We start from the raw sequence: 15,913 nt of genomic DNA on the forward strand, positions 1-15,913 counted from the left end.
TACTATTGGTTTCATGTAGTACCATCAGTTTAGTTGAAAACAGAATTTAAAATAGAGATATTTTTTAAAGAACTGCAACAATTTCAAAACACACACACAAATGAAGACATCTTTTAGCCTTCCCAACTGATTGTCTTTTCTATTTCCTGTAACTCCAGTACCTGAAGATGAGGCGAAGAGACCTGAAGAAGATTCATTTGGAGTAAGAATTCCTTATTGTCTAGAATGCACAATAGACTGAATTTCAAGTCAGTTTGTCATCCTTCTATTTCAACAAGTTTTAAACCAGTGTATTCGTATCCTTAAAGGTATTATTGCTTTCTTCCTGTAGATGTCAATTGCTGTGGGTCTGGCTGGTTTTGGCTGTGTCTTCCTCATCGTGGTTTTCATCCTCATCAACAAATACAGCAGGCGCAACAAATTTGGAATAAAAGGTAAGTGAAAATATATTCTTTGACATTTTCTTACTGCTGGAATTCTTAAATGATGAATTCCCAATGGATAAACACAAGTATCAAAAACTATATATTTTTTTACTCTTTACTGAAGCAAAGACTCCACCAAACACAATGCATTTTCTTAGTCTTTTAGCTGTCATTCATCCTGAGGGACTCTGTAACATTATAGGAGCTCACGGCTTTGGTTTTGGGTTATGTTTAGAGCCTGTTTTTAAACAGTGTTCTAGCACATAACGTGTCAGATAGGGTTTGGTTTGTGCTGTGTGGATTTCTGTGAATAGAATTTGAGTTGAATGCATCCTCCAGTCTCAGACCTTGGGGAGGCGTTTGGCGGAAATGCCTCCAAGTATTTATTCAGTTAGCCTGACTTCTTCTGGCAGTGTTATTGTTTATACCACAGTAGTATAGTTTATGGCACTTTGGAGCAAGTGATTGCAGAGTTGCTTTTTGTTTCAAAACAAAATTTGTAGTAGGGGAGGACGGTATGACCAACATATATCATGCGGCATAATTTATTTAAATTTCTTTTTATAATTATAACCGTATACATTATATCAAAGTATAGTTATTTTAGCTGGATAGTCAAGAAAAAATATGTTTGATAATCCAGTGATTCATCAATGAAGTGTACTTGATATAAAAAATAAAGTTACTTACAAAAGACTAAAACTAAAAACTTATTTTAGACAAAATTTTGATTGAATTAGCCAAATTCAAAACTTTTGTTTTTGTGCACACATCACACAAATATTTCTATATATTATTGCTTGGTAACCCTAAACAACTAGATTTAATTTTGCATTACAGTCCACAATAAGAAGTTCTTCCTCATCTTAACTTGACTGGGACACGTCCCACTCTGTATATTCACAGTAATCCATGTTTTTAAGTAGCTCTCACATGTAAATAACATAAAGCAATCCTGCCCACTGATCGCTGTGTATACTGTATATATCTACCATGGTACAGTATAGGAACAAAATAACACATTTCAATGTACTGTATATGCCGCCCAGTCCTCATTAACATTTGTGTTTTTAGCATATGCTTTTATCCAAAATGACTTATAAAATAAATAGGGTGAATGTGGGCAAAGTTGGACACTTTTGGAAATGTTTCATTTCTTAGCCTCTTATATTGTGATCTAAATGCCATATAACCTGACATTATACCTGTATAGAAAGCATAGGATGCCTCCTACCATTTTCAAAAACAAAAATGAAGAAATAATGGAAAGAAGAACCTTTGAATACCCTCTTTTGACCAAATCCCAGATTTTTTTCAGGCAGTACTGGTAAAGTGGGACACCTCATTTCCCCTTACAAGCTAGACCGAGGCCTGTACTTAAGTAGTCGATTGTAAGTATGTATTTTCTTTGTATCATAGGCTTACATGAAGATAGAAAATGTTTAAACTTGCTAACTATAGTGGTGGTGGTGTAGTGGGCTAAAGCACATAACTGTTAATCAGAAGGTTGCTGGTTCGAGCCCCACATTGTGTCCTTGAGCAAGGCACTTAACTCCAGGTTGCTCTGGGGGGATTGTCCCTGTAATAAGTGCACTGTAAGTCGCTTTGGATAAAATATGATTCATGATCAATATGAAAATATGAAAATATGATCAATATGATTCTGGTAAAGTTAGACAGAGGATAATTATTCTATAGCTAATATTATTTGGAATTAAATTTCAGATATACTTTCACATCATAAATCATTATATGTAACATTTACAGACAACTTTAACTTTTTTATAACCTTAAAAAGATTTATCGAAAATATTTGTGTTATTTTTTTTCCCATTGCTTTTCCCACTGGTGGTCATGAAAAGAGTTCTGCCACATATCCCAATGCAACATAATCAACTTAAAACATTGTTAATTGTTTACTTCCTAGAGATTACTTTTGTGTAATGATTTATAACCATTTAAGGAAATACACATTATATAATGGGTATCAAGCTTAACTGTCCCACTTTACCCTATATGCCACGTTACCAATATTCACTCTATTTCTAGGCTGTATTTCCTAGAAATCAAACCCATGACCATGGTGTTGTCCTCATTTCACTCTGCCTTTGAATAATGATTGTGTGTCCAAGGCAATATGTCAAAAAGGAAACAAATTACAGAATATTATGTTTTGTTTACCATCCTCATTGCAGACCTCATATTCATATTCCCTTTTCAAAGATTTCGCTTTTAAACCAATATTAATGGTATTTGCTTCCCCCTCAGACCCGCTGTTCTTTTCTCATGACATGTATGTGTCTGGCTTGAAAGCGATTCACACTGTGTTGTGACTGTCTTTACGAGAGACAGGGAATATGAGGTCTGTTCACTCTGAGAGGAGCGCGTCATTATGTCTCATGATCATTGGCAAGGTTGAAGAGGGATAAAAGAATTGACACTCAGAGTGTGACGTAAATACCAGCCCCTTTCAGCATGCTGGCCTTCCAACAATAGACCACTTGTCCTGTTTTTCTCTTCAAATCAGTTGGAGGTCTTAGGCAGCCATTACCTCAGATTGAGCTGTATTGTGTCTTTGCCTCTCTCAATCATTCTAGTGCCCTTTTTTGCCATCAGAGTTTGATCTTAGTCTGTTTTTGGGCGGCCAGTAAAATCAGATTTTATGTGTGTGTGTGTGTGAGTGTGTTTTCTTCACTCTCTCTTGTTTTGACCATTGAATTGAGATGAAATTATCAAATCATAGATGGATGTTGTGTCGCCAACGTCCGAGGGGAACATCAAATTATGTCCATGACAATCACTGTTGTAGCCGTTTTATTAAACAAATATTTATGAGATTTGTGTTCAATTATCTTTAGGTGATGGTTTATTTTTCAGTTATTATTATTATGTTTATATTTACAATTGTATGTATGATAACATTTGTATTGGTATTTTCTACCTGTTGTTGTTGAGTGATTTTTAAGTCACTGCAAATGAGGCCAGTGGAGTAAAACTGTTTGGATTTTGTATTATTTCTTGAACACTTTCATTTTGAAAATAAAATCAAGTGTAATTTGAATTTAGATCTATAGTTTTGGTTCAGTTTGTTTTGTTTCAATAAATTAATTTAGTTTTTCAAAATCAAAATCAACCAGTAGAAGTGAAGTGCGTTCCGATACAATCACTGTTAATACTAGCAATGATGTGTGTGCCAGAAAATGCAAATTATTAATGATGCTTAAATTATCTGTAATTTAATGGAGAGTAAATCCAAAGGACTGTCATTGAAATATGCCTGACATACAACATGGATGCAGTTAATGCACAAAAAACACAAGTCCATATTTCTATTCTTCTAATTAATTGCATACAGTCAATATACACTACCAACTTCTTGAATGTGCTTTCTTTGTATATACCACTGGTGTTTGACAGGGACTATATAATAGGACGCTCAAAGGATTCCAGTCATGCTGCATTGCGGACTTTCCCACCTCTACTTAAAAAAACAAAAACAATGGTACTTTTAGTTACTACCATCTTGGAAATAATGCCAAATGATGATGCCTCTCACTGAAGTCTGAAGGTTGATCATTCTGCCCCTACTTAACATGTCGCATATGCAACCTCGAGTGCCATTCCAGTATTTCTTTTCAAGTATTAGTTGAGAGAAAATATGTATATATATATATATATATATATATATCACACTTGCAATCGTGCAGTTGTACTGAATATAAAGGCAGCTGTGATTGCCTGAGTCCAAATCACATTTGTGCATTCAGTAGAATTTCGAGTGGGATATAGCTATGGTATATGCAGTTACTCAGTTACACAGATAATAGAATTAAAAGCACTATTTTTGTTTGTTGTTGTTGTCATGGTGATGTCTGTAAAAGGTTTTCATGGCTCATCCACTATAAAACTCAATAAATATTTATGTAGCGGTTCAAACAGAGAGTTCTGTTGTCCAACGAATCCAGAAGTTTAATTCTCATATCGTCTGTCACCAACAATACACTAAGGAAGACAAAGCACTGCTTTCCTGTAGCAGCCTTTATAATATAATGGCCCATTATAAAAGTTTACCTGTTTGGACTCTTGTTTGTCTGATTGGATTTTACACTGAAAAGTGGCACAGAAGCCATATAGTACAGCTTTATGCAGCCTTGCATTTTTAAACAGAACTGGGAGGCGCATAGATCTGCATTTACTGGCATGTGACAAGATGCCTAAATATAAGCCATATTGCACATAGCAGTGGTACAATAAGACTTTTAAAATTACTTTGAAAGATGTTGATTTGGATGAGAAGTCAATTACAAGACCCTGGTGTTTGCCAAAATACTGTAGGTAAATGGTTCCGGAATGATCCCTTTAAGTGCATTTCCACCATCTGGCCGAAGAGTTCTCATTGCGGAATATGGTCTATGGTTTCTTTTTCCTTTGTGGTTCTGTGAAATCAGGATTAGAAGGGACTGACTGAGCAAGTGACCAACCGTGAGTTGCCAAGTCACTAAAGCTGTTCCACCAGCATGGTTTATACACCGGGAAGGGTTTATAATCGTACTGTACCGGACTGTGCTCAAGTGGAAATGCTGCTGGAACCGTTACTTACTGTGCTCAGAAGGGTTCGGCCCAATAGTGGAAAAGTGCCTTTAAGCGGTGTGAGAAAAACATTGACATTTGTGATCCTGATAGCAATAAAATGACTGACAAATACCTGTAAAACTGAGGATGATTACTTATTTGACACTTTTAGCTGTTGTGCTTTTGTGGGCAGTTTGAATCATACTCGCATCATTTCCTGATTTGGTTCTCCCTTTTAACCCTATATTTGTATGTCCTCTCTGCACATTTCTCAGAAAATGTTCAACTTCAAGCATTCCCACTCAAAACATTTCCCTTTGGCATATTTAGACATTTTATTGAATGAATATCAATATAATTTAGTCATTTCCTGCTGGGACAGGATGTTTGTTCTAAGGGAGTCTCAGTCTCAGATTATTGCCATCGTTTAACTGAATTATAATGCCTCAAATCTGTAAGATAATCAAATTGCTTCATCCGTGCATGATTCAGAAGCAACATTACAGCACATTTACATTGACTTTATATTCCATATTGGAAATGTACTTAATTCTATCTTAATATTGCCATCATACTTCTAAAATGGTTTTTGCCCAATATTGAGAATGACTCATGATCGTAACATCACTAACAGCATGTGACAAGGTTTATTTTAGCTTCACCGCTAACACTCCCCTTTGCTTCCCCTGTACGATCTTTGCCCTGATACCTTTCCTGCCTATTAAGATCTTATCACTGCTGTCATAAGGGCTTAAACCTTCCTTGGCTACATTATTGCAATAAGCCAAGGGCTGTTTAGCACACATCATCGAACCCAGAGATGTCATGCCTGACTGATTCACCTTGCCCCAGTGAATGATGCCACACACAGAACAACAGCTCACACATGAAGACAGACACAAACATGTCTGTAGCAATTCTGACATGACGTGCAGTCTCTCTGACAGATGAGAATGCTCAAAACACAGAAGCTTTCACTGGTATGGAACAATGACCATTTTCTGATTTCAAAACCACAGCAAGGAACAGCTTAATTCTGCTTTCCCCTCCTCAGAAGTGAACCAGGGTCATTCAGCTCCATTTTTCAATTGTGAAAGCTTTACTCCATTATGAATGTTTCAAAAGAAAAACATTCTTCTTGAATTAATACACTCTACTTTTCAACCATTGGCCATTGCACATAGTATCTATAATAATCACATAAATTTAGCAATAAATAATTAAAAGTAAAGAAAAGAAAATAGTGAAAACCCTTCTTAATATGGAAAACCCTTCTGTTACAAAAATGATTGGCTATTGGTCATCTTGTATTTTCTCATTGTTTCAAGCACTGTATACATTTCTTTGTTGCTTACTGTAAGTGTTCTGCAGCTCACATACTGTACCGGTATGAACCCACTATGCTAGATTAATGTTTCACAATCTTTTTTCAGTCATGGCACCCTATGAGTATTTACCAAATCTTGTGGCATCCTGCTCCCCCTTAGATGCCTATGGTAGCATTTAATAGGTAGTGAAAAGGATATTTCACCCCAAAATAAAATTCTGTCATGAAACTTGAACAATGTTGTTCCAAGCCAACAGGAATTTCTAGGCTGAATTTTAGTCTGTCACCATTCACTTTCATTCATCTTTTTTCTATACAATGAAAGTGAATCATGACTGAGACTTTGCATTTTGCCTAACATCTCCTTTTGAGTTCCACGGATGGAAGAAAGTAATATGGTTTTGCAGAAACATGAATGTGAGTAAGTAATGGAAGACTAGTAATCAACTATTCCTTTAATAGTTCAATGATATCCCTATAATAAGTCAATGCTCTCCAGTTTAAAGTTGACAAAATGCACTGAAAATTAACAGATGAAATCCACGGCACCCATGAAATCTGATCCACGGATCAGAATATAATAGTGAATTGGGGGTGGGATCTTTTGACTAGACTATAGCATCTGCCTAGCAACATGCTAAAATGTTTAGAACACCTGAGCAACTGCATATCACTGCCCTGGAAACCACTCACAACACCTTAGCAACATCACAACGATTTTTGCATGGGCAATCACTCACAAAAATTTTGTTTAGTATTATGATATTGTCTCCATTCCTAAAAATGGATCCATTTACTTCTTCCCGAAAAGCATCTTATATCCAACATATGTAGTTTACAGTAATAAAACTTAACCTCTCAAAACTGATTTGCAAATAGATACTGGCCATCTCAGCTTTATTATAAAGGGAATTGGAGACAGTGATAAACCACCTTATCAAGGATGTCAGGCCCATTCTATTGCTCTTAAGGGTGTGTGAAATGGAGATGAAGGTGTGTGTCATGCAGAGATGAGCCACCACTCCCCTCCGTAACACCATTAAACATGATATAAGCTGACACAATGATGGCATGCTTTGATAATGAGTGTGGTGAACAAATGCAGATAAGAAAAAGACACTTTTTGTGTAGTTAGTTGTTCATGCCTGTGATAGGGCAAGATTAATTTGTCGTTGAATGTTCAGTGCAAAGTCATTAATCTCATTGCATTCATGCTTGTTTTACGTTTGTTATCAAGATCAATCCAGGTGAGCAGAAGCAGCCTTCAGCTAAATAGTCAATCCAATTCAATCCAGGTTTATTTGTATAGTGCTTTTGTTCCAAAGCAGCTTTACAAAAAAATAAATAAAGAATTAAATAAAATTATAATAATAAAAAGAAAAATATTGTATTGAAACCAATCATCATAATATTTATAAATCCATCTGACAGTATGAGCCCATAGTTTTGTAGCAGCAATATGCATATATATATATATATATATATATATACATCATATGTGCACACCATCATTTATCTGTATCTTTATTATCCACACTCTGTGTCTCCTAGACCTGTGCAGTACATTTCTGAAAAACACGGGGGCATTTTGTGCATTCGTTTTAGCGGAACTGTCATCTAAAATAGGCAATTTCTGTGATCGTCTTGGTGTATTGTCATGGTTGTCACAGGAAATGAGGACGCAATGGTGAAGAGTGCTGTAGGGATGGAGAAATAATTTATTTTCTATGCCGCATCATGACTCTGTTTCCCTCTCACCAGTGATCTGCATCAATTGATAGGCCACTTGATTTAATAGTTGCTCCACAATGCTGATAATTTTGATAGCAACAACAACACAATGTGATGCAAAATCCTGAAGATGGTCTGTGTTAGTGTAAATTATTTTTTAGCCTTGTTCATGGTTTTATCATGTTCAATGTGAAGATCAATGTGTATAGTATTTAAGCAATATCACAAGCAAGAGTTCAGCTGTGTTGATATCCAGTACAACAGCACAAAAGCAAGTGTGATATTGCTAATATACAACAGTCCTATAAACAAGAAGCCAACATATAATAACTTATATTTAAGACACATTATGGCCAGTTGTTAACCCTTTTGCAGGTACAATCAAATTGGTGTGATTACACAAGGCTGGTCTCAGACGCGTACATTCAAACCGGTGTGTTCTGCATTCGTGCTGCTGTTTACCAGCAAATGTGGGACTGAAACAGTTGCCATAATGAACAAGCTGCTACAATAGTCTTTTCAACATCACAATATCTTTATTTTTATATGTTAGAAACATTCAAACAATTACTAAATTAAAGTTTAAAGCGTTACCATCTGAGCAGACTGTTTTCTGATGACAAACATAGAATATTCAAACTAGTCACTCCACTTAAGCCTTCACCCATTCTAACCACTTCCATTGCTGGGAAAGTGGAAGGGCTAGACTTTTAGAACCTTCAATGCTTCCATCACGAACTCAGAATTCCATGTTGTGTTGCATTTAAACAATATGTTAGCGCACCTAGCCGGCAAGCGCATTCGCAATCGCATCTTATCTATCATAATCAATCATTATAAACATCTAAAAACCACATTATATATTTGATATTACATAATCTGTCCTTCAGTGCATCTGCTGTGAAATGTAAGATAAGATTTTTTATATATATATATATATATTTTTTTATTACTGTGTGAAAGAGCTTTCATACGAAAAGGATAAGAATTGTTTTGCTTCACAAATGAAAATAGTTCAAAACTAAGCCAAGGCGGAATTAACCATCAGGGCCGTTTCTAGGCATAGGTGAACTAGGCCAGGGGGCCCCAAAGAGGAGGCCACCGCAACGCACCCCAAACCCAACTCCCCCCCCCCAATAGGGATCTCGCCTAGGGTGTCAGAATGGTCTGAAATGACCCTGTTAACCATTGCATGTCGCTGAATAATATTCAGACTGAAAGTCTGTCTGGAACTCTACAAAAACAGACAGGCTGAATTATACAAACAGTCAAGTGTTCCAGTGCTGTTATAATAAAAATCAGCACTCCTGGAATGCTGTTTGTCCAATCAGATTAGAGGACCGGAACTAACTAATGTATAAAGATTAATTGATTCCAATGCTGATTTAAAAAAAAGAATGTAATCTTTATCATATGAGGTTTGTAAGAGATTTTTTGGATTGAGATATTTTCAGTTATTGCGATAAAATTATAATAGTTCAATTTAAGAATTTGATGGTGGCTGCATGTCCTGCGTACCGGTAAATGTATTTTTGGAAAATTAGACAATACACAAATCATGCCAAAAGAGCAAGGCAAAAGATTAGATAAGCATTAATTTCTAAAAGGCTTATATTCATTGTCATGTCACAGCTTTTGTAATGTAATGTGTATCTTGGAGCTCTTTTCTGCTCCAGTGGGAACAAATGCAGCCAATTATGACTCATTGAGCATGATAATTAACAACAATTGTAGGAGTAATTTCCCAGATTTGGTAAGCTCAACGGAGCAAAGGACGCCTATTAGTTTAAAGCCGGGGGCCCACTATAACATTTTTGCCCTAATTTTGCCATCAGAGACAAAATTTGGAAACCATGAAATATTTACTGTATTCTGCCTGGAAGCAAAATTGGCCATCTTGGATTGTATAGTGTGACTTTATCATCTCTGCATGACACACACCTTCATCTTCATTTCACACACCCTTAAGAGCAATAGAATGGGCCTGACATCCTTGGTGAGGTTGCTTATCACTGTCTCCAATTCCCTTAATAATAAAGTCATATGCTTAGACTACTCACCGATGGAAGATTAATTGACTTTGTGATTCATCATCAGACAGATTTCAGACATTTTGGGTCCCAGTCATGCAGTGTGTCTGCTGATGACGCACATCTAATGAATTGATGATGTAATTGATGAGAGAGAAAGAGAGAGAGATATTCTGTTAAAATGTTTTATACTATATTGTCTCTATGCCAGGCCTGTTATAACATTACTTTCGCACTGTGATCATTATATCAAAGTTCACTCTGAAGACCGTAGGCAGTCCATGATTAAATTTGCCCAGCTGCTGACACAGTCCATGAATTAGTTTGATCTTTTAAAGACAAAAACATTATGAATGTGTCAAAATGTATATCTTAATAAAGATAAAGATGACAATTTAACACGTCAATTAAGAGTGATTCCAAAAATTACATTAAAAAAAATTAGGCAATTAACCATGCCCCCTGACTGCACACAAATTCCATAATAAGGAATTTCAAGTTAATTTTTTTTCCTTTTTTTTTTTAAACATTACAGGGCAATGAGAATAACAATTGTCCTACCCTCTGAGCAATTCAAGATTAAATTATCACCTTCATGAGTTGCAGCTGGGGGCAGTCAGCACAACTCCAGCTGTCAGGGTTAGGAGGGTTACTTTTTAAATTTATTCCACTACAGATTATAGAATACATGCTGTAAAATGTCATTTGTAAGGTGTTTTGTTAGATTACTCAAGGTCAGTAACTATTCTAAATACTTTGGATTACTTCTTCAGCACTGGTAGATTTTTTTTCACTTGTTTTGACTATAAAAACAGTACAGTAAGACAAAATTCTGGCTTAGAATGTTTTTTGAACCTAATATCAAAGGTTTTACCAAAAAAAAAGAAATTATGATCCAATTTGAATTTTCTTGATAAAAAAAAAAATATGATCATGCCTGGTAACATGTGCATGTAAAATGGCTAGAAATAGCAATTTAGCTTAGCATAAATCTGACAATTTACACAAGGTTTATTTCTATTTCTTCTGCTCTAAACTTACTTCAAACTTACTTCTCTGTCTGCTTGTATGAATATAACACATCATAAGAAAGTGTTTCACCACGGTTCAAATGCACTTTGGATCGAATATTTATAAATGTTTTCCATCTGAAAGGACTAAATGAAACAAATGACAAATGAAAATGACGGTAACCAAAATACTTTTTGAACATAACTAAATACCAATTATTTAAATTGTAACTGTAGAGGAATATAGTTACTTATATTTTGTATTTTAAATACGTAATACGTAAACATGTATTCCGTTACTCCCTAACCCTGCCAGCTGTACAAATAATGTCCCGTTTTACAGAAACCACACTTACAGAGAGCAGAACAGTACAAAATAAGAACAAAAGCCTCACATGATGCATTCTTGTGTTCAAAGACAGCTCGATGAAGCACAACTCTGAATGAAGGGTTCTCGAGATACCTTTTTTAAAGTTATTAACTGCATTTAACTTGATACAGTGTCATAAAAATGCAGAATTTATGCACTAGACAATTAAAATCTGTGAAATGTAACAAAACTCTTGTGAGCTGGTCCAAAAGCATCTATCAGATGCAAGTGTACATTCAGACAAATGCATAAACATGTCCTGTGAAAACAGCATAAATCTACCTTGGGCAGATTGTGGACTGTGGACTCTAGGACAGTGATAGGCTAAAGATCAATGATTTGTAAATAAAGCAAAAAATATATAGACTTCTGAAGCCACTTTTTATTAGTAGTATTGTCTAATCACTTGTCTGCCACAATTATGTAATATAATAAATTATATAATATAAATAATTATATCTTTATTGAATTATCTCAGATCATATTGATATATGCAATTTACTTGATCAATGAATTGTCATCTTATGTCATTTTTGACAACCCTAGTTAATAAAATACTTCCTCCTATACCAGCTTATACAGATACAACTATAGGTAAACCAGAAAACAAAACCAATTCGTTTTCAGTACCAGTTTAGTGCATCATCAAGCCTTTCTTGGCATTAACGGGATGAAACAGGTGAAGAGAGACTTAACAATTTTGCCAAAATATTGATAAACATTCAGATTATTTAGGATATCCTGAAGACAGAACAACAGGGCCAGATATGAATTTACCATAATGAAGAAGTAGATGATGGAGTTCCTCTACCTATAGCTGAGTAAATGTTAAATGAAATGGTTCTTTCCATTAATTTTTTTATATTTTTATTGATCATATTTTGTAGATGAAACTGCTGAAATATTGTAAATTGTTGTGTATTACAAAATATCAGTGAAAAAACATCTGTGGCATAATTCTCAGGAAGAAGACATAATAAAACCAACTGTCTTTGTTTTATTTTCAGCACTCTAGTGTTTGTTAAACAGTGCTGAAATCACTACGCTCTCAGAATCACAGACCCTGAAAGTAGTCTATAATCGACATAATAAAACCAACTGTCTTCTTTTAATGGTTTGATCAATATTTTCATTTACATATCAGCCTCTCTGAAAATTCCCTCATGGGCTGCCACTTATAATGTATTATGGGATCCATGGCAATTCCCACAATGTCTCCATATGTCCTTGTCAACATATTTAAGATTTCATATTTAGGGCATGTAAAGAATCCTGTATCTGCCACTGTCTTCTGTCTAGTTGATTTGCTAGAGGAACACTTGTAGCCTTTCACTGTACATCTAAAAAACAACATGTTCTGAGCACCAGAGTCATTCCTCAGAGATAACACGTCATGTTCAGTGTAGATGAGGGGGCGAATGCAAATCAGTTTTATTTTCAGCACTCTAGTGTTTGTTAAACAGTGCTGAAATCACTACGCTCTCAGAATCACAGACCCTGAAAGTAGTCTATAATCGTTTTAATCCCAGATGTGGGAGGAAGTTGCCTTTTAAAAGATCAAGTTTTGCTTTTGAAAAATGTCAAAATGCTCAGTGTGTTTGAGAACGTGAAGCTCTGGTCTTCCCCTTACGTTGATCAAACAAAAGGAATAATCTGAATGTAAGTTAGGTTTTTATTTGCCTTTGGCCTCAAGCAATACAAATGTAAGCAGGAGGTAATTGTAAAATGCTACTCATGTCTCTCAAAAGCTTTCATCTCTTTATCATTGCCTTCTTAATGTTACATGATATTCAATGGCTTGCTATTATGTACCCCATGTTAACATAACCTATAATAGTACAATACTGTATATAGATAATCATAGGCTCTGGTTCAAAACCTAATAAACTAAACATCATTTAATCAGTTAGGATGCTTCCTTAGAAGATTAGCCTATGCAGACAGTAGACAGCTTTGGCAGCTCACTATGTTTCTGAAACTTATTTGTCTTACTGTGTGTAATGGTTTGACATGATGACATAAGGTCAAAGCTGATTGATTTAAGTGCTACTTAAGATAGCCGCTGTCCGTGTGACAGTGCTGAAATGTGACTGTATAGTGTTGTTCATAATTGTAACTTCACATTTTTTTTTATAATAATTTGTAATTTACCTTGCAATTTATAAAAGAAATCGTAAATAATTGACCTAATTATCTACATATTTACATATTGTTTTTACAATCATTATGAGCAAATCTATTTCTTTTACACAATCTGCTTCCATAATCAGGTGTGGATTTGTAATATTTAGTTTTCATAAATTCCTCTCAATATAAAAGCTTTCAGGATTAGTGAAGATAGTGGAGGCCCTATGTATGATCCTGCTAATTATCATAGAATATTACGACGTTCAACGTGTTATCGCAAAAGATGCACTTTAGGGACATTCACCAATCAAACGGAGGTCTGCTCTTTACTCGCACAAGTAATAACGATGATAGAAATGCTGCAGGTGCAATGCTACACAACTTGCAGTGCTAGCGAGAGAGCCTTTGGGTGTCAGAGAGGAAGAGAAGACGAGGATAAAAGTATCTGCCAAATGAATAAATGTAAATGTATGAGCAAGTTAATTACTTTTTTCTTCTCTCACTAATATTAAATAATATAGTTGTCTGCATCAATCATGCCACCACTTTGTTGTTACCAACTAGCCCACGCAAATAACTTTATTTGTTTACTAATTAATATATTCATCCATTTAGACCATCTATTTTATGTATTTAATTATTATTATTATTATTATTATTATACTTGTTTGTTTAAATAAAAAAAAAAAAAAAAACACAAATATCCTGATATTAAAGTCTCAGCATAAAGTGTAGCTATTTAAATTGTATGAAGTGTAATTTTGTGATTGTCCTGCAGGAGTCTGCATAAATCTATGTCTTTACGATGCACTTAGTGCTATACAATTACTCCAGAGCACTCGTAAATCTACGAACATTTTCAAGTACAACTTAAGTTACAATGCTTTTGGGAAATGCACCGCAAAACTAAGATGAATCATAAAATGGATTCAGTGATCTATTTATGCTTACTAAGCTTTTGGGAAACAAGGCCCTGGACATTCTCTGTTTACCTCTCTCATTAATAAGGAATTTACGTCTGCAGAACGGCCGCTCACTCAATGCTTTTGTTTTTGGTCCCATTCTGAGTGAAAATCCCAGGAGAGCAGCAGTTACAGAAATACTCAAACCAGCCCGTCTGGCACCAACAATCATGCCATAGTCAAAATTACTGAGATCACATATTTTTCCCATTCTGAATGTTGATGTAAATATAACTGTAGCCCCTGACCCGTATCAGAATGATTTTATGCATTGCACTGCTGCCACATGACTGGCTGATTAGATAATCAAATTAATATGTAGGTGTACAAGTGATCCTAATAAAGTGTTCAGTGAGTGTAGTCACTACATTGTGCATTGCACCTAAGAATGGCATTTATTTGTGGCTATACTCAAAATATACTGCAGTATGGCATTTTTTACCTTTTTACTTAAACATGAAAGTGAGTGAAATTGGGTTTTGATCATGTGTTTTAATTATGGCTGTCGAGTTAACGTGTTAATAATGCGCGATTAATTACACAAAAAATAACACGTTAAAAAAATTAACATTAACGCATTTAATCGCATGCTTGTAGTACAACCTGTATACTCCAGAGGGCATTAAGTGAAATTTCAGCCGTATGAGCAACGCATGGTTTATACAGTGAAGAAAACAACACAGATATGCTTTACTAAGGGTTCAAATGCGAACTAAGGGATCTCAATATGTGTTTAAAGATTGAGTATTAAACTATATTTAACTTGACACAGTGACCTAAACATTTAATTTTTATGATGCAACACACCCGAGATGCGACACTAGCATGTCTGATGCAGGTCGTATGGTAGGGTGACCACCTGTCCCACATTTACATTTTTCTGTTTTTATCTTTATTATTATTTCAGCATCATTTTATTTCATCGTCCTTTAATTACAAAATCACTATTAAAAAACACTGAACATGCGCAGTGCATGCCTTTTTTTCTTGCCAGAGCGGGAAAACACTGGAATAAAAAACTGCAACAGAAAAATGGGTATATCAGGAGCTCCCGAGAAGAAAATTAGTCTTTGTTCGTATAATAAATAATTGGAGAAAATATATACATGGTTAAAACCAGTTACAAGTGACCCTAAAAAAGGAGAGTGCAAGGTATGCCACCGAAGTTTCACGGACAGCTCTGCTGAAGCATTTCAGTGCCCCAAACATGACAGCTCTGATATCTTTGGCTTTGAGCATTCCTGTCACCAACGCGTTCATGGAGAGGGTGTTTTCACTGATGACCGCTGCGTGGACAGAGACAAGGAACTGAGCATCTTTGGACCTCATCAAAAGTGAACTCCTGGTGAAAGTGAACAC

The 15,913-nt window shown here is 35.3% G+C and overlaps 1 protein-coding gene across 2 annotated transcripts in view; it reads left to right on the forward strand.

The window, feature by feature from the left end:
- Positions 1-15,913, forward strand: part of ntrk3b (neurotrophic tyrosine kinase, receptor, type 3b) — a 210,110-nt gene that overhangs the window by 116,167 nt on the left and 78,030 nt on the right. For both annotated transcript variants that reach the window (XM_052092076.1, XM_052092085.1), the window contains 2 exons: positions 159-202; positions 332-434. In XM_052092076.1, the coding sequence (XP_051948036.1) occupies positions 159-202; positions 332-434 (147 nt within the window). The remainder of the gene's footprint in view (positions 1-158; positions 203-331; positions 435-15,913) is intronic.

This window comes from Xyrauchen texanus, chromosome 2 (assembly GCF_025860055.1).
Source record: "Xyrauchen texanus isolate HMW12.3.18 chromosome 2, RBS_HiC_50CHRs, whole genome shotgun sequence".
Taxonomy (NCBI): Eukaryota; Metazoa; Chordata; class Actinopteri; order Cypriniformes; family Catostomidae; genus Xyrauchen; species Xyrauchen texanus.